The following is an 18,995-nucleotide window of genomic DNA, read 5'->3' on the forward strand; positions in this document are numbered from 1 at the left end:
CCTTCCTCTCTAGTCCCCCCCACACACACATTCCTCCCCCTCCAGCCAGGGCTGTAGCTCCTTGAGTGCAGGAGGAGTGGGGTGAGTTTTCATTTTAAGATCCTCAAAACCAAGACTAATGCATAACAGGTCCTCAATACCTGTTGAACCAAACAGCATTACAAAAAAATTGGAAAATAGAGAATGAAGCAGGAAAAAAACTATCAACACACCACTTGTCTTTTTCATTAGTGTGTCTAAACTTGATTAATTTTGTTCCAGCTATATTCTGCACTTCACATCAAGAATTTTCTCATTGCTGCTGCCTAGTCCCCCTAACAGTTTTTGATGGTTGCAGACACCTTGATTTGTTACATCCATCTTCTTGCCCATAGTTTTCCCAGTATTTAGAGGATTTCCCACATTTTACAGCATCTCTTTAGAATAAATATAAAGAAATACTGCATCACATTCTTGAGAGTCTTTGTTGTTTACTATTTGTTTTGATGCATGTATCCTTTTCCATAGAGAACCAGCAGCTTGGTTGTAAGGAGGTAGCTTTGGTTTATTCTGCACACAATTAGATATTCCCCATTCCATTCATTCCATGTTAGAGACAGGTCATTACAGATGTCACAGATTCTGGGTCATACCAGCTAGAACGATCCTAGAGAGATCTCATGTGAATCCAGCTTTGCTTTGACTAGCTGTGCTTTGAACTAGGATTCCTGAAAGGAGAGAATTATAGTTGACCCTTGACAACATGGGTTTGAACTGAACAGGTTCACTTATATATGGTTTTTTAACATACATACATACATGCGTATACACATACATATACAGTATGTGTATATATATATATATATATATATATATATATATATATATATATAAACACATACAAAATGTGTATATAACATATACAGAAATGTGTTAATCAACTGTTTATGTTATCAGTACATATACATATATACACATACAAAATGTGTATATAACACATACAGAAATGTGTTAATCAACTGTTTATGTTATCAGTAAGGCTTCTAGTCAACAGTAGGCTATTAGTTGTTATGTTTTGGGACAGTGACAAGTTATATGCAGGTTTTCAACTATGGGGGGAGTGTGGTTCAACTCCCCCAATCCCCACATTGTTCAAGGGATCAAACGTCCTTCATATGCTGGCTTCTTTGTTAATTGCATCTATCTCTTTATTTCAGGATGACTGTCTTAGGTCACTAACAAGGTTTGCTGCAGCACATTGGACAGTGGCATCACTTTCAGTGGTTCAGAGACACTTTTGTAAACTTTTTGCATGTGAGTATTAACATGTGTACCATATATGTTACAGTAATTTCTCATCTGTGATTTCATTTTTGGTGGTGCAACTTTCTCCATTATGAAAAATATTTTGGTAATACTGTTTGCCTTATGTACAAGTTCTAGCTTATAAGTTCATATATATCTTATAAAGAGATGAATATAAACTAGGGTATATGCATTTTTAAAATAATGTAATGCTTATGTTGGCATATGAGGTGTGCTAATGTATTTTTCTTTAACCATTTAGCATTGGTGCCAGATGACAGCCATGGAGACCTTCCATGCATATTAGATATCGACATGTTTCATTTGTTGGTGGGTATCTTGTGACTTGTGTTTGAAGTTCTTTATCTTAATATATAATTATATCTTAGATTTGGTGAGTAGTGTAAAGACAGACAGGAGAAGTTGTCATCTGTCATTCTTACTACTTCTGAGTATAATTCTTTTCCAAAAGAAAATGTTAAGGAATGTAGTTGAGAGGCTTGACCTCTCTTATTTTGCTTTGTAACTGAGGTCAGTAATTTGACCTCATTATGTTTTTAACCTATAAAGAAATAGAAGTAACACTAGTAATGTAAGGTCAGGCTGCTGCTGACCCATACAGTGTTTGGGGGCAGATGAATCCTGTGGTCACATTACTTAGCAACAGACAGCCCTTTTTTGTGATTTAAGGAGAGCTATTTCTTCTGAGCAGGTGCAGTCTAGTACCGAGGCACACCATTGGCCAAGCAGTGGGTGGCTCACTTTCAGCCCCACCTCAACTGGGTCCCCTTACATGGAACACTGAGTGCACCCCCACACATAGCAACCCCACGTGCTGTCCCCTTAACCTTTTGGGGCATCAGATTCTGAACCTTTAAGTTGGTTAGTACCTATCTCATATGATTGTGTCCGAACTCAATGGAAGGAGCAATGTGAAGAGCCTAGAGCAAGGTGTCCCTAGTAAATGTTAGCCATTGTTACTGTTTCCATTGGTCCTGTGAAGACCACCACCACTAGCACCACTCGTCTAGGCAGCAGGAGGCTAACGAGAGAACTAGCATCTACTGTACCTGACCGTTTTCACATCCATTCTCAGTTAGCCCTTATATCCTTACTGCTGTGGTATTAAAAACATATATATATTATCTCTAGTTTACCTGCAGGGAAACTGAGGCTCAAGGTGTTATCTAAAAAGCTCATAAAAAGAGCTGGGATTCATATCTAGATTTTTGTATATCTCACATCCGTGTTTTTTTCCACTACTTACTCCCTAGAAAGATTTCAAGTGTTACCTTTATTACTACTAATAAGGTCGGTATTAGGGAATCACTGGGCCTGTGAAATGATGGTGCTTGTGAAGAGCCCATTAGTGTGTATGTCATTTCATTTCGCCAGTCCCAGTGGAATTTCTAAGATGTGTACCCTTTAAGAACAACGATTTCTGCCGGGGGGGTGGGGGGGGGGCAGGGGGCTGAGCTCCGAAGGGGATCATGTTAAGAAACTGGAAATGTCTTCAGCCGTGGAAGGAAAGGTGACCTGTCTGACCATCGGCATCTGGTATCTAGGTGGGCTTGGTGCTCGCTTTCCCCGCATTGCAGTGTCAGGATTTTTCTGGGATCGGCCTTGGCACTGGAGACCTTCACATTTTCCATCTGGTCACTATGGCACACATCGTACAGATCTTACTTACCTCGTGTACAGGTAACCCCTCTTTGTCAGATTCTTGAAGGAGGAAGTACTTGAGTTTTCTCGATTAAACAAAAAAAAGAAGAGGAAGAGGTGCCTAGGTGAGAATAATGCGTAGATTATAATTAGGCTACTTCTTTTTGCTGTTCACCCTCATGGGGAAAGTTTTCAAACAAATTCCTTTCTCCTATTAAAATCCCCTAGCAATGTGACTGTTTTCACTTACTCTTTATTTCATAAGTTTAGCTAATAGTTGAGTGCCACAGAATTGTTTAGCTGATTTCACTCACAGCCTGCTGCCTGGCACGCTGAAGTACATCGGCTTCCTCTCCTAAAGCCTACTGGCTCCTCGTTAGGATGGAGAGTGACGCTGCTCACACCCAAGGGGGTTAAAGTTCTTTGTATTTTGTACACAGATTTTCATGTATGTGTTAAGTGCATGAATATATGTGAGTGCTGAAATAATGCGGTCATTCATCCATTTAATAAGCAGATATGGAGTACTGATATTTCCATATGTTTCAGAAGAGAATGGCATGGAACAAGAAAATCCTGCCGGTGAAGAAGAATCAGCAGTTCTTGCTTTGTATAAAACACTTCACCAGTGCACAGGAAGGTGAGGTCATAATCCTTACATGATAACAGTTCCCCAAATATGAGTAGGTGATAGCATGAAAACGGAATTCATCTGTTAAAAAAAGGGAAATTGCTGCCTGTTGACATGTTTAAAAGAGAAGATGAGGAAGTGATCCCCAGGGCTTCTAAAATTTTTTTTTTAACTTTTTTTTTTTTTTATGTTTATTTTTGAGAGAGAGTGCGAGCCGGGGAGGGGCAGAGAGAGAGAGAGAGAGGCACAGAATCTGAAGCAGGCTCCAGGCTCTGGGCTGTCAGCACAGAGCCCAATGCGGGGCTCGAACCCACGAACCATGAGATCGTGACCTGAGCCAAAGTCGGACGCTTAACCGACTGAGCCATCCAGGCACCCCAAGAAATTTTAATATACTAACGTGATTGTAGTCACTGAGCAAGGAGTAACATGCAGAGCTTCCCACATGTATTTGGAACCTTCTTTTGCTCAGAGGATCTGGCAAAGTACTATTCTAAAGTATATGTTGTCTTGTTAGGAATTTTATTTTATTTTTTTAAATGTTTATTGTTGAGAGAGACGAAGCGAGTAGGGGAGGTGCAGAGAGAGGGAGACACAGAATCTGAAGCAGGCTCCAGGCTCCCAGCTGTCAGCACAGAGCCTGACGCAGGGCTTGAACTCACCACGAGATCATGACCTGAGCTGAAGTTGGATGCTTAACCAAGTGAGCCACCCAGGCACCCCAGATATTTTTAAAGTAATATGTAGGACTGGCCAGAGTGCAAGGGAATTATTAGAAATCCACGTATTGTTGGAGTCATTGTGATTTGTTACAGCAGTTTCCTTAGCTTTTTAACAGTGTCTGTTAAACAGGTCATAATCTCATGGTTTGTGAGCTTGAGCCCCACATCGGGCTCACTACTGTCAGCACAGAGCCCGCTTCAGATCCTTTGTCCCCCTCTCTCTGCCCCTCCCTTGCTTGCATATGCACGCGCGCGCTCTCTCTCTCTCTCTCTCTCTCTCTCTCTCTCTGAAAAATAAAATAAACATTAAAAAAAATGTATGCCAAGGACCCTGATGTTTATTCTTGGACTGAGTTATACCATTTCTGAGAATACATGCTAATAATGTATTATGAGAATAATGCTAATAATTCAACATATAGAAAAACCTACAGGCGGGGTGCCTGGGTGGCTCAGTTGGTTAAGTGACCGATTTCAGCTCAGGTCATGATCTCACGGTTTGTGGGTTCAAGCCCCTTGTCAGGCTCTGTGCTGACACCTGAGAGCCTGGAGCCTGCTTCAGATTCTGTGTCTCCTCCTCTCTCTGCCCCTCCCCTGCTCACGCTCTGTGTCTCTCTGTCTCTCAATAATAAATAAACATAAAAAAAAAAAAAAGAAAAACCTATAGGCATAAAGATGTACACTCTGATATTGTTATATTAGCAAAGAATTTAAAGCAATTGCAGTGTTTGCTTGCAGAGGAATAATTTGCTGTAGATTATGTATTCCAGAATATTACAATTCTAAAAACAGTTATGGTTTATGATGTTCTGAAAAACAAGCTGATTTTAAATTTTATATGTTACAGTTAGAGCTATGTAAGACATAAATGAGTGTGAAAATAGTTTGCCAGAATAATAGTGTTGATAAAAGGTTCTAGATAATAGTTGATAAAAGGTTGATAATAGTGTTCTAGAACAGTGGATAGTTTTTTATTTCACAGATATTCTGTCTATATAGCTATATTACTTTCATAAAAAATTTTTTAATGTTTATTTATTTTGAGAGAGAGCACAAGCAGGGAAGGGGCAGAGAGAAAGAGACAGAATCCTAAGCAGGTTCTCACTGTCAGCACGGAGTCAATGCAGTCCTCGATCTCACGAACATCAAGAGTCGGACGCTTCACCAACTGAGCCACCCAGGCACCTCTACTTTTATAAATTTTAATAACAGCATTGAAGGCTATAGCATTATTTATACCAGACATCCTGTAATGGGGCTGCCCACTTTTTTAAGCCTCTGTTCCACTGATGCCAAATAGCAGTTGTCCCTGTTCTCATACTGTTCCAAAACTAGAATGACCTTTTCTCATTAGGTTTCCCAATTATTTTTCTCTTTTTAGTGCCTTGAGAGAAACACCGTCTGGCTGGCATCTGTGGAGGAATGTCAGAAATGGAATCATGCCATTCCTGAAGTGTTCTGCTTTGTTTTTTCATTACTTAAATGGAGTTCCTTCCCCACCTGAAATTCAAGGTAATTCTACTTTCTTTCAAAGTGTGAGAAAGGTATGTAGTCTTTCACTCCAGCAGTTTATAATTAAGGTGCCTTATCAAAATGAAAACTTAGAACGTAGCTAATTGACTGTGGTGATGTGCACCATTATAGAATAAAAATGCATATTTATGTATAGGTCTGATTTTATTTGGATCTCAGTAAGTGTACTATTTTTGTACATTATTTTGTCCTATTTTTGTACATTTACATGTACAATACATTCGTTTGGCTTTCAGATGTTAAAATGTTCAATTTTATGTTACTTGTAACCTGGGTTCTTCAGATAATAAAAGAGGAAAACTCACAACGTCAAACATTTCTTGACTTGAAATGTGTGGCATTAATGTTCAGAATACCCCTAATTACGCATATGTGATTTTAATGTAGGAATTCTTTTGCTATTTTCAGTTGATTCCTATGTTCTGTTTTGATTCATTTCACAAAAGTGTAGTACAAAGGCAGACTTGAAGTTTATGGTCTTTGTACCTCATAGTGCCTGGCGCAGGGCCTGGGGAGCCGCACGTAAGGCTACCCTGTCAAAGTCCATTGACCAGCAGCTTCGTCCACTGAATAGTCTAGACTTCCTAATCATTTGCAGCGATGATTAAAGACAGTGCTTAAATCCATCTCTCATGATAAAATCATCTCCTGTTTCTGCACCGCTTTCTACTTTTCCAGAGCACCCGTGTATTGTGACTGTCACTTAATGCTCACACATAACCCCAGTGAGGTAGATCGTGCTGGTCACCATTTTGCAAACGGCAAAACTGAGTTACCAAGAAATGGTGACCAGTTTGGCTTGGGAGTTGTCTGGCTCCACTCTGAGCTGTGTCATTTCCTGTGGACCCCTTCCACGTGCCCTCTTGTGAACTTCTACCAGTTATGTATCTAGTAAATTCAAACTCTTTCATTGTGCCCTTTTTTTTTTTTTTTTTTTTTTTCTTTAAGCTCTGCTCTTGTTTACTCTCCTACAGGATCTACTCTTAGTTGTTATATGCATCACTCTTTTCTTCTTCTCCATTTGCAGTTTCTGGAACAAGCCATTTTGAACATTTGTGTAACTACCTTTCCCTGCCAAACAACCTCATTTGCCTTTTTCAAGAAAACAATGAGATAACAAAATTACTGATTGAAAGGTAATAATTACACACTCTTCTTCCATTAGATTGAATAGTTCTAAGGAAACAAACTTAGATTTATCACATATTACAAAATTCTCAGATAGTGAGCCTGTGTGATCGATCAGTCTGTGTGATTTATTCTATAATGATTCTATAATGATTAGGCCTTCTTAGTTAACAATTTACCTTTGTGGTTAGGTTTTTGCCAAGCTAGTGAACAGCATAAGCAGATTTGTTTAGAAGGAGAGTAGTGGTAGAAATGTTTATTTCCTTATATTAACTTACTTGTTAAGGATTCTGTCGTGTAGATTTTTGGAACTGAAAAACCTTGAGGGTTATCTAGTCCAGTACCCTCACTTTATATTCGAGAAAATTGAAGTCTAGAGAAAGTTACTTGTCAATCATGTCAAGTTAGTTAAGATGAAAATTTGGCTCTTTTACCCATAGAATGGGAAATATAGGCAAGTCATATATCTGATACAGGATTAGTATTCAGAATGTATGAATATATGGCCAGAATTCTTACATCCCAACAAAAAAGCAACTACCCATTTTTTTAATGTTTATTTATTTTGAGAGAGAGAGAGAGCACGAGTCAGGGAGGGGCAGAGAGAAAGGGAGAGAGTCCCAAGCAGGCTCCGTACTGTCATCATGGAGCCCGACCCAAGGCTCGAACCCACAAACTGTGAGACCATGACCTGAGCCCAAATCAAGAGTTGGACACTCAACAGACTGAGCCACTCAGGTGCTCCAAAGCAACTACCCATTTAAATAGAAGCAAAGGAGTTCTCCAGAGAAGATACACAAATGGCCAATTAAGCACACAAAAACATGCTCAACAGCACTAGTCATTATGGAAACACAAAAAAGAACCACAGTGAGGTACTACTTCACACCTATTAGGATGGCTATAATCAGAAAGCAGACAACAATAACACATGTTGATTGGTGAGGATGTCAATAAATTGAAATCCGTGTGCATTGCTGATAGGAATAGAAAATAGCACAGCTGCTCTGGAAAATAATATGGCAGTTCCTCAAAGAGTTAAACATAGAATTATCATATGATCCAACAGTTTAACTTCTAGGTATATATTGCAAAAGAATTTCAAACAAAGACTCAAGTAAATACTTGTACAACCATGTTCAGAGCAGCATTATTCTTGGGAGACAAAAGGCAGAGCAGCCTAATTGTCCAACAACAGATGAGTAGGTAAATAATATGTAGTTTACATACAGTGAAATATTACTCAGCTTAAAAAGGAAGGAAATTCTGACTCCTACTACAACATGGATGAATTCATCTTAAAAACATGCTAAGTGAAAGAAGCCAGTCACAAAAGAAAAAATACTGTGTGTTTCCACTTATATGAGGTATCTACAGTAGTCAAATTCGTAGAGACAGAAAATAGAATGGTGGCTGCCAGAGGCTGGAAGAAGGGAGGAACAGGCTAGTGTTTAACAAATACAGAATTTCGGGATGCCTGGGTGGCTCAGTCAGTTAAGCGTCTGACTTCGGCTCAGGTCATGATCTCGCGGTCTGTGAGTTCGAGCCCCATGTCGGGCTCTGTGCTGACAGCTCAGAGCCTGGAGCCTGTTTCAGATTCTGTGTCTCTTCTCTCTCTGACCCTCCCCCATTCATGCTCTTGTCTCTCTCTGCCTCGAAAATAAATAAATGTTAAAAAATAAAATCAAAACAAAACAAAATAAATAAAATAACAAATAATAGAATTTCATTTGGGAAAGTTGAAAAAGTTCTGGAGATGAGGCTCCTGGGTGGCTCAGTCGATTAAGCATCCAACTCTTAATTTCCGCTGAGGTCACAGTTCATAAGTTCACACCCCTCACCAGACTCTGTGCTGACAGCATGGAGCCTACTTGGGATTCTCTGTTTTCCTCTCTCTCTGCTTATCTCTGTCTCTCTCTAAATAAGTAAATAAACATTTTTAAAAAAAGTTCTAGAGATGAATGGTAGTGATGGTTGCCCAATAATGTGAATGTACTTAATGCCATAGACTTGTACACTTAAAAATGGTTAAAATGGTAAGTTTAATGTCACGTATATTTTGCCATAATTTAAAAAGAATTTAATAGGAGTTAGAGAGGAAAAAATTCTAGTTCTAACCCTTCAAAAGTTAAGTGGTTTTTTTTTTTTTCTATTTACTTTGAAGTTGGTGTCATCACATTGAAGTTAAAAGATATCTAGAAGGTGAAAGAGATGCTATAAGGTAAGTTAAAGATTATCAAAGATTGGGGGCGCCTGGGTGGCTCAGTCGGTTAAGCATCCAACTCTTGATTTCGGCTCAGGACATGATCTCACAGTTGGTGAGTTCAAGCCCCTCATCGGGCTCTGTGCTCTCAGCACAGAGCCTGCTTGGGATTCTCTCTCTCTCTCTTTGCCCCTCCCTCCCTCCCTCCCTCCCTCCCTCCCTCTCTCCCCCAAAAAAAAAAAAGAAGATTATCAAAGACTTGGTTGGGTGGTGAGAGGTAGGCAACAAGCAGGTTGTAAGTGTGCCATTCCTTTAAAATTGACCTCCCAGACCTTTATAAAGTGATTCCAGGAGGTAGAACATCCTGCTTTCATACTTTTTTCTTCTTAGTCTAACAAGAGTTTATAAAAGAATCAGATTTATGAGGAGCGCCTGGGTGGCTCATTCGGTTGAGTGTCCAGCTCTTGATTTCAGCTCAAGTCATGATCCCAGGGTTGTTGAGATTGGGCTCTGTGCTGAGCATGAAGCCTGCTTAGGATTCTCTCTCTGTCTCTCTCTCTGTCTCTCTCTCCCCTTCTGCCCCTTTCCCCCACTCCCATGCGTGCTTTCTCTCCCTCTCATTAAAAAAAAAAAAAATCAGAATTATGAATATAAGTATAGTGCATTATTCTTGGCAGAAGAAACAAATAGCAAAGTTACTGTGTTTTAGAATGTTAGCTTTTTTAAAAATGTAGGTCCTGATGCACCTGAGCGGCTCAGTTGGTTGAGTGTCCAACTTCAGCTTGAGTCATCATTTCACGGTTCGCAAGTTTGAGCCCCACATCAGGCTTGCTCCTGTCAGCCTGTCGGCACAGAGCCTCTTTGGATCCTCTTTCCCCCTCTCTCTGCTCCTTCCCCACTTGCACTCTCCCAAAAACTGAATTTTAAAGTAAATAAGATAAAAATTAAAATGTAGCTCCTTTTCCAAGTTTTTGTTAGCTTTGTTTTTCCCTTTTATTATGGAAAATTTTAAACTATCCAAAAGTATGAAGAATAATATGAGGCTCCACATTCCTGTCACTCAGCTTCAGTGATTATCAAATCATGCCTTTTGTTTTTCTTCATTCACTTTTTTTAACCCCCTTCATTCCTTTTTGACATTAGCTCTATTCTGATTCCATAGTAAAGTATGCTATCCTGGGTGATGACAGATGTATTTCATCTGTTAATCTCTCCTTGGTTCTATTGTATACATCATCCATAAAAATCAGAAGGCCAGAAGAGATTGGCTGTTCTATTTCTTTGATTTTATAAATAGCCTGTCCCAAATCTAGAGATGATAGCACCCTAATTTTAATAGGTTGAGCCATGTGGAATTCTGATTGTTATAAGTCAAAAATGGTTGAATATCGCCAGTTTCATATGGTTCAACCCTACTGTCATGTGGGACAGTAGTTCTCTACTTGAAGTATGCATCATAATAACTTTGAGAACTTTTTACTCAGGCCTAGAGGTGCCTGGCTGACTCAGTCGGTAGAGCATGAGACTCTTAATCTTGGGGTCATGAGTCCAAGCCCCACATTAGGTGTAAAGATTACTTAAAAATTTTTAAATCTTAAAATAAAAATACCCAGGCTCCTACCTACTAAATCCAGTTTCTCTAAAGTTGACATGTGTGTCTCCCCAAAATTCCCCCCAGGTGACTCTGGAGTAAAATCTGTCTCAGTAACTCCCCTCCGGTTGTCTGTCCCTGCGGTAGGGACAGAAGGGGCAGGCCATGTCGCACAGTGTGTGCTGGGCATAGATGAGCACTGAGAGCAGGTCCTCACATACCAGTTGGATTTGGGTCTTTTACCTGAATTAACTTGTCACAGAACCAACAGGGCCGGGTATCGCTAAAGAAAGTCTGTGTTTTCTACTGCCTTCTCTCCTCCAACTCATTTCTGCCTCAAGATCACCCTTAGTAAGCATATCTTTTGTGTCTTACCCTGAATTGTATGGTTGGGCTCTCCATTACTGTGCTGTTTCCTTAGAAGCCCAGGGAGAAGTGTCTTCCCTTCCTTCTCAGAGCTCCCACATTCTCACTTTAATGGGGCAGGTACTAAGTACTGTCTGCTACCTCGATAATGTATTCTGAGCTCTTCAAGTAAAAATGTAAACCCTAGGGCCCTGTGTTATTTAAGAGGGCCTTTTTAGAGGCACCTGGCTGGCTCAGTGGGAGAGCATGGGATTCTTGATCTCGGGGTTGTGAGTTCAAACCCCATGTTGGGTGTAGAGCTTACCTAAAAAATAATAATAATAAAGACACTGCATCAAAAAAAAACGAGTGCCGTTTTAATTTCTGACTATGGCTTCTCATACCACTCATTGCCACTGTGGTAACACCCAGTCACCCAGATTCAGTGTTCTTTTTTTTTTTTAACTAAGAGTTACCTGTCATTGTTATAATAGGACTTCTAACTTGTTTTTTTATGTGTTTTTGTTGGTTTGTTTTGTTTTGTTTTAGCTATCCAAGAGAATCCAACAAATTAATAGACCTTCCAGAGGATTACAGCAGCCTCATTAATCAAGCATCTAATTTCTCGTAAGTTCTGATATTCAAGTGTTGAGCCTTTCCTGCCATTGGAAGCACTCACTTCTCTACACAGAATTTAAGGGATTTTGCTGTTGTTCAGCCTCGTTTGGGTAGGGGAATTATAACGTTGGTTAGAGTTTTACCCTGCCCGACTTGTAACAGCATCATTCCAGCACGCTTCAGAATAAGATACGAGAAACGGGGCAGTGGGGGACTAATTTGTCACTACGGGTTATCTAAATAACCATTTACACTTTAATAAGAGCGCTTGGTAATGTTTTTAAATGTTTGACATAGAAGCAGTATAAATAATAATCCGTAGTATGAAAAATGGAACGTTACCTAGACGGTTGAAGCTGCCTTGTGTATTTCTCCCCTGGTGCTTCCTCCTCCCCTCACAGAGATCTGTCCTACCAAGGTGTTGAGCCTTCCTGTGCATGTACACGTTGGCCGCAAATGTTTATATTCCCAAACAGCATATATTTATTTCACATGTTCTAGGCTTTAAAATGGCACTCTACTGTATATACTCTACAGTTTTTGTCACTCAGCAAACTTCATAAGAGTTTTTATACATTCGACATACATAACTTACAATTCATCACTTCTCACTCTTGTGTAGTATTTCATCACAGGATAGCAGAATTTACATGTTTTTTTCTCCTATTGATTTTACTTACCGCTTCTCCAATTGTTGATAGATTATTTCCCATCCATGGTATTTGCGTGAGGTGTTCCCAATTTTAGAAATAAATTTGCCTGGGCCATAGAATATAGGCCTCTTTAGCTCTACTTAATATTGCAAAATTTTTCCAGGGTGGCTTTACCACCGTCAGCTCTGTAACCACTCTTTGTTAGAGCAATGACTTGAGCGCTTTCTGTCCCATGGAGGTGCCCCAAATCAGGTGGTGATAAGAGCAGAGCCCCCACTCTGTGCCTTGTGTGTGGAACTCTACTGTGCTCCCAGAGCTACTGCTGTCAGACGGAACTGGAAGGGGAAGACGTGGGAGCCTGCACCGCTCACACCTACTCCTGTGGTTCTGGGGTGGGCATCTTCCTCAGGTGAGGCCCGCTGGGCGCTTTTTCCTTCGCATCTGCCGTGGTATATGAATGTTGAGGGACAGCACAAGAAACCACTGTGTTGCAAAGAATTTTGAGACTGCTGTTCTCCTGTGTTTTACTCATTCGAGGAACAGGGGAGCCTCCTCTCGTCACAGCTCATATTTGGCTCACGCTGTCTCTTTGCTGCTGCTTCCATGGTCATCCTTCCCACCTCCATGACAATTCAGTTCTGCTTTCTTTGTGCCTCATTTGAATGTGAAACTGTCCTTGATTTTCTGCCCAAATCCAATCAGAATTACTTCCCTTGTTTCCTTATGGCTTGGGATCCATACATATCGCTGACTGATGTATATACTGTTGACCCTTGAACAACACGGTTTGGAACTGTATGCAAGTCCACTTACATGTCAGTTTTTTTCAGTAAATACAGTACTATAAATGTATTTTATCTTCTTTCTGAGTTTCTTCATAACTGATAACATCTTTTCTCTAGCTTGCTTTGTTATAAGAAAACAGTATATAATACATAAAACATGCAAGATGTATGTTAATCATTGTCTATGTTATTGGTAAAGCTTCCAGTCAACAATGAACTATTAGTAGTTAAATTTTGGGGGAGTCAGAGCTTATATAGAGATATTCAACTGCACGGGGAGGTTGGCACCCCTAACCACCGTGTTGTTCTCGGGTCAACGATGGTTGTATATATTAGATGATATACAGCCAATACTTATTAGTGCTACTGTGTAGTGGGCTTTGAGAATGCAGTAGTCAGCAAGACAGACAAAATCTCTGCCTTTGTGGAGCTCATTTTCTAGTGTGGGAGATAGAAAATAAACAAGGCTGATACGAATTTAGAAAGTGATACACTCAGAGGACAAAAAGTAAAGCAAGGAGAGAAATATGAGATGGCAGATGAGGAGTTGGATTTTAGTTAGGGAACCGGTAGGGAACCGGGGAAGGTTCCCTGATAAGGTGACTTTTGAATAAACACCGAAAGAAGTAGGAAGAAAACTCTAGGCAGGAATAGCAATTGCAAAATTACTGGGAAATGTGCCTGCTGTGTTCAGGAAACAGCAGTGAGGCTAGTGTCACTGGAGTAGTGTGCACAAGGGGAAGTATTGTGGGGCCTGCTATGTCCTGGTGACATACCAGAGTCAGATGGAAGCCAGTTCAGGGTTTGAAGGAGAGAAGTGACATGAGTTTGAGCTCCCCTGGGGCATAGATTATATCCGTATCTTAGGTATCTTAGTCCCCTGGTACCTGACAACTTCTTACACATGACAGGTTCTCAATAAACGTTGAATTGAGCCGAATTATTAATACACAAAAAAGGTCAGGCAAACCTCTCAAAGGGTTGGGGAGATCCATTTTTAAATAGCCCTGAGGAGAAATATAAAAGTAGCATTTTCTCTTCTCTGGCATATTTCAAAATTCTTTTGGTCATGTACAGTGTTGCGTTGTGTTTCAAGTCAACCTAATTCAGAATGTTTTTGTACATTTTTTCAGTGAACAGTTTCTTCATAATAGCTGTTAAAATATCAGTCACTATTTTATGCTTAGAAGTTAATGATCTTTCTCACACTTAATTTTTTAAATGCTAGTATTATATGAGTCAGTGATTCCTAACCCAAAATGTGCCTTGCTATATTGCCTTACAATGCAGTCATTACTGGTTACAATACAATCAGTTTAATTACTTTTAAAACTTGGGTGGATGTGTTGATACTTTAAGTGTCTCTGCTATAAATGCTGTTTCTTCTCTTCCAGCACTAGTGTTGTTTATTTTTATAAGACTCGAGTCCATTAGGAACTGAATCCAGACATTCGTTACTGATCTAGAATGTATAAATGGTCTCTCTACAGAGTACGGGAATGTCAGGTGCTATTTTTAGCTGGCAAAACCAAAGGCTGTTTTTATTCTCCTCCTTACCTTGATGACTATGGGGAGACTGACCAGGGACTCAGGTAAGGGCCCATGCTGGGGGGCTGGGTTGGCTGACCCTGGGCCTCCAGAGCCTTCAGTACCTGGTGAATGTGGTAGGCCTGAGTGAGGTCTGCCTGCCAACAGCCCAGGGGCTGTAGACCTTCTGTTCTGGTGGAGGTGGACTCTTCCAAGGAGGGCACCCTGGCTGCCTCGCTCACCATTACCTTTCCCAGCCCTTAGAATTTCATGATGGCCATCAGAATAGACAAGAGGAAAGAATAGGAAAGAGTACAACTTTTTCCATTTATCACCCCAGAGAACCATTGAAATGGCCATGTGGCGTCCACAGCATCAGAACACTGTGACGATAGCCTGTTGTGACTTGTGTGGCTTTGTATGAGGAGACCCATTGTTGTTCAGGTGATATAAAAGAGCAAATCTTAATTGATGAGAGATGTGTGTGGGGCTGGCTCTCGGTAGAGCATGGAACTTGACCTCAGGGTTGTGAGTTCAAGCCCAAGTAGGGCTTGGAGCCTACTTTAAGAGAGAGAGAGAGAGAGAGAGAGAGAGAGATGTGCTTATCTTATTAACTTAAGAGTCTGGGAACAAAGAGAACATACAAAACAAGACAACAGTATATGAGGCTTAATCATTTCTCCTCTGGCTGCTTCTATTATATCATAAGAAAATGCTAATGGCACTTCCCTCAAGCACTATAAAAGAACTTCTTTCAGACCATCTTTTCGCCCAGAGGAGGTGAAAGTCTTAACCTAGACAGAACCATCCAGCCTTGGGGCGGAGAAAATGAACGCCTGGAAACCAAAGCAAGAGAAGTAGGGGGCTGCTCCGGGCGCTCAGCTGCAAGGTTACCCACATATGCCACCTGGTGCTGGTTCTCCTGTTGCCCCAAGGAGCGTGGGCTCGTACGATAAAGAGCCCTGGTTAGCGAGTGACAGGACCGGTGTGCTCTGAAGCAGGAGCAAAGGCCACCAGCATGAACTCACCAAAACCTTTGCTTTGGGTAAATCAGACCCAGAAATTATTCACATTTGGCTGCTTTGCTTCTTAGACTCTGGCTGAAAGACAGCACTCCGGGGAACATTTTTACCCTTGCAATTTTCCTCCCATTCCCTCCCCTGCCTCCTCCCTTCTTACTTAACATTTTAGCAGCAAAGTGGACGATGAATGGGTAGTTTTAGCTTCTCCCCCTACACTCTCCTGCCCAGGCCCACCCTCCCTTCCCTCACCCCCAGTCTGAGTTAAGTTTAGCTCGCATGCGTTTTTTTCCTCTTCTTTTCGGCACTTACTCCCTTCAGCTGCTCCTAGCCAGCCTTCAGAGCTAATGTGTTATTAGCCACGGTCTCGTGCAGAACAGGAATTTTGCAGAGGATCTTAAACCAGTACTCGTAACTGTTCCTAAATCAGGAAAGGTTGGGGTGTAATAGATGAATAAACAGAATGCATCCTGAGTGACGTGCGTCTTCCTTCTAGACGGGGAAATCCTTTACACTTGTGCAAAGAGCGATTTAAGAAGATTCAGAAGCTTTGGCACCAACACAGTATCACGGAGGAAATTGGACATGCACAGGAAGCAAATCAGACACTGGTTGGCATCGACTGGCAGCATTTATAATTACTTCACTACCAAAAACAGAAACTTGGAGTTTTATAACCCAGTTGGCTTTTCAAGAAAGAGAATAGGAAATAAATTCTACTGAATTTGGAAATCAATTCTTTATTTAAGCTTTCCTTCCTAGTTTTGTTTTCATAGTTTCTGGCTCCAGGGACTGATGAAAATCACCTTCCATCAGCAGATTTTCTTGCACTGTTTGCTGTGTCCCTCAAACGTAACTGCTTGAGTTTTAGGATCCAGCGAGAAGCACTCTCTTCCCCAGCTGGGCACGACCCTTTGTGGGCATGTGACTGTGTTTGACCATTCCCAGTAGTCTGAGCCATGTTACATTACTGATCACGAGGAACTCCAGGCCTGAAGCTGATGCGACAGCAGCAGGAAAAAAGTCTCTTTGGTCTCTTGGGGTCACACTTCTTGGTCCCTTTCAGTGGCTCTCAACACTGGGATTGGGTCGCTGTCCCCTCTGCTGACGGGACCCTACCTCTAAGAGCAAAGCAGTGGATCTTGAAAGCGGCAATCCCTTGTCTCCATCGCTGTGAGCGGGTTGGGGCATGTGTGCACCTGTGGGACGAAGGGGAGAGGCATTTGCTTCATATGCTGGGTGGTTTTCAGGGCTATAGAAGTTGGGTTTTTTTGTTACATGGTTTTTTGGTTTTTGGTTTTTGTTTTTGGCAAGACTTTTGGCTTTGAGAGAAAAACTCATTTTAAAGGGCTTTTTGAAACCTTAGAGTATCCTAATTTTTCAGACAATATATTCCCATTTCTAAGACTAAACCGAGAGATTGTATGCATCCTGAATCAAACACTAGGAGAAAAAAATTAGAACTCGGTGTTTTGAGGTTTCCCTACCCCTTCCAGCATTTCCTGGAATAGATGAACTGCTGTTTACCTGCTGGCTCACTTAGTACATTCCTGGGACAGCCTGTGTGCCCAGGCTTTTTATTATTTTTAAACATTATTGTTCTTACTAAGAGGTGCCTTCCCAGAATGATAGCCACTTAGTAAAATAGCTTTTAACTCTTATATACTACACAGCCACTCTCGTTTGATACATGTGTGCTGAGAGCTTGAATACCCACGGAGAGTGATGGCAGATTTAGTGGAGGAATACATTCTGAGCCTCTCCGAGGTGGGGCTAAGGGACAAATGAATCATAAGAGGGTCTTGGATTTTTTTAGCCAATGAAAGTAACCCTTTCACTCAGTCTGTTTTGAATTGCATCTGAAAGTTCTGTTCCACTCAGCTTTGCATACACTGCAGTAAACCCAGGAGGAAGATCAGGATTCCAGACTTTAGGCTAAAATAAGTGGGAATGCAGAAGCCACATTCACTGCTTCTTCCACAGTAGTGTGTGACAGGAACCCATCCTCTGAAAGGATGACCTTAACCCTTTTTGCTTGGGACTGGCTCACCCAGCTGAGAGGAGGACCAACAGGAAGAAAATCCAACTTAGGACCCAGCACTCTCCCCCGTTTTCTGGCCTTCTGTTCATAAGATCTGAGGCTGTGGATGGCACAATGATTTTAATGTTTATTTTGGCCTTTTTCACATCCCCGTTCCTTTAGCGTTAAGTCCAGCTTCTTTTGGCTTTTCTCCGTATCTTCACCGAGCTTAAAGTAAGTCCAGGTTCCCTCTCTGTAAATGGATTATAAACATTTTTACCAAATCATAACAATACTCTGGCTTTCAGGAATGACTTCATAGAAGTCTGTTGTTAGCAGAGGGTGTCCCTGGATTTCATTCTTTGAGAATGTCAGGGAGTTTGATGAATTTACATGAAACAGCAACACACGCACCCTTCCAGTTTCTGGTGTGTGCATCATTGAGCTAATTGTCTTCCCTACCTAATGAATCATCTTAGTTTTTATGATTTTTTCCGCATGTATTATGTTTATTGTAGAAATGTTTATATAACATCCTTTCCATATCAGGGAAAATCATATCTGTTTAATAAATTGGCCATAACTTTAATATCTGTGGACATCTTGTAAAATTTGGAATGTATCATATGTAAAAAGTTTAAAGATATCCAAATAAATGCTTTAGGTGTTGACATTACTTTGAGTCTGCCTACATTTTCTTTGTTTTGTTTCGCACACTTAAATGCCATGGAAATGTTCCCCATGTCACCTTGCTACAAATAAAGTGGAACATCTGTATTAGCTTGAAAATTAAGAGGCTTATATTATTAGTGTCAATTATGGCCATTAGCCAAACCAACTTGACCTTACCAGAGAAAGCTGGATCATCATTTCAGCTGATTAAGCTTCATATTCATTGGCTGCAACAGCTCGTGAACTTCTGAACCATTTTGAACCTCGAATCACTGGGGAAACAGAGCACTCAAAGTCTCTTCCAGCAATATGACCTGTCTTCAGGTTTATACTCTTCTTGCTCTTTCTTCCCTGGTAATCTTCAGGTCCTTGTTCTTACACACTCCCCAGCCATTCTCTGCTTATGAGAGACACGTGGAGGAAGGAAGCTATGTCCTTAATTTGCAGGAGAGTCATTGCCTACAAGAACTCTGCTGTGCTTTTCAAAATCCTCTTAAAACAGAAGGCATAAACTAAGAAAGCAAGGTTTCCATGTGTTCTCCCTGTCTTCTAGCTTTTTTTTTTTTTCAACGTTTATTTATTTTTGGGACAGAGAGAGACAG

General features: G+C 40.8%; 1 protein-coding gene across 6 annotated transcripts in view; it reads left to right on the forward strand.

Annotated features, from left to right (window-relative positions):
- The window catches only part of UBR2 (ubiquitin protein ligase E3 component n-recognin 2), a 125,296-nt gene extending 106,899 nt beyond the window's left edge, over positions 1–18,397 (forward strand). For 5 of the 6 annotated variants that reach the window (XM_040473518.1, XM_040473517.1, XM_040473520.1 and 2 more), the window contains 11 exons: positions 1,197–1,293; positions 1,547–1,614; positions 2,850–2,985; positions 3,496–3,586; positions 5,681–5,811; positions 6,860–6,968; positions 9,125–9,181; positions 11,649–11,726; positions 12,609–12,779; positions 14,646–14,747; positions 16,198–18,397. In XM_040473518.1, the coding sequence (XP_040329452.1) occupies positions 1,197–1,293; positions 1,547–1,614; positions 2,850–2,985; positions 3,496–3,586; positions 5,681–5,811; positions 6,860–6,968; positions 9,125–9,181; positions 11,649–11,726; positions 12,609–12,779; positions 14,646–14,747; positions 16,198–16,339 (1,182 nt within the window). In that variant the 3' untranslated portion in view covers positions 16,340–18,397. The remainder of the gene's footprint in view (positions 1–1,196; positions 1,294–1,546; positions 1,615–2,849; positions 2,986–3,495; positions 3,587–5,680; positions 5,812–6,859; positions 6,969–9,124; positions 9,182–11,648; positions 11,727–12,608; positions 12,780–14,645; positions 14,748–16,197) is intronic. The other variant, XM_040473519.1, reaches the window with a different exon arrangement.
- Positions 18,398–18,995: the final 598 nt, after the last annotated feature.

The sequence above is a fragment of the Herpailurus yagouaroundi genome, unplaced genomic scaffold (genome assembly GCF_014898765.1).
Source record: "Herpailurus yagouaroundi ecotype Mexico unplaced genomic scaffold, PumYag 139, whole genome shotgun sequence".
In the NCBI taxonomy this organism is placed as follows: domain Eukaryota; kingdom Metazoa; phylum Chordata; class Mammalia; order Carnivora; family Felidae; genus Herpailurus; species Herpailurus yagouaroundi.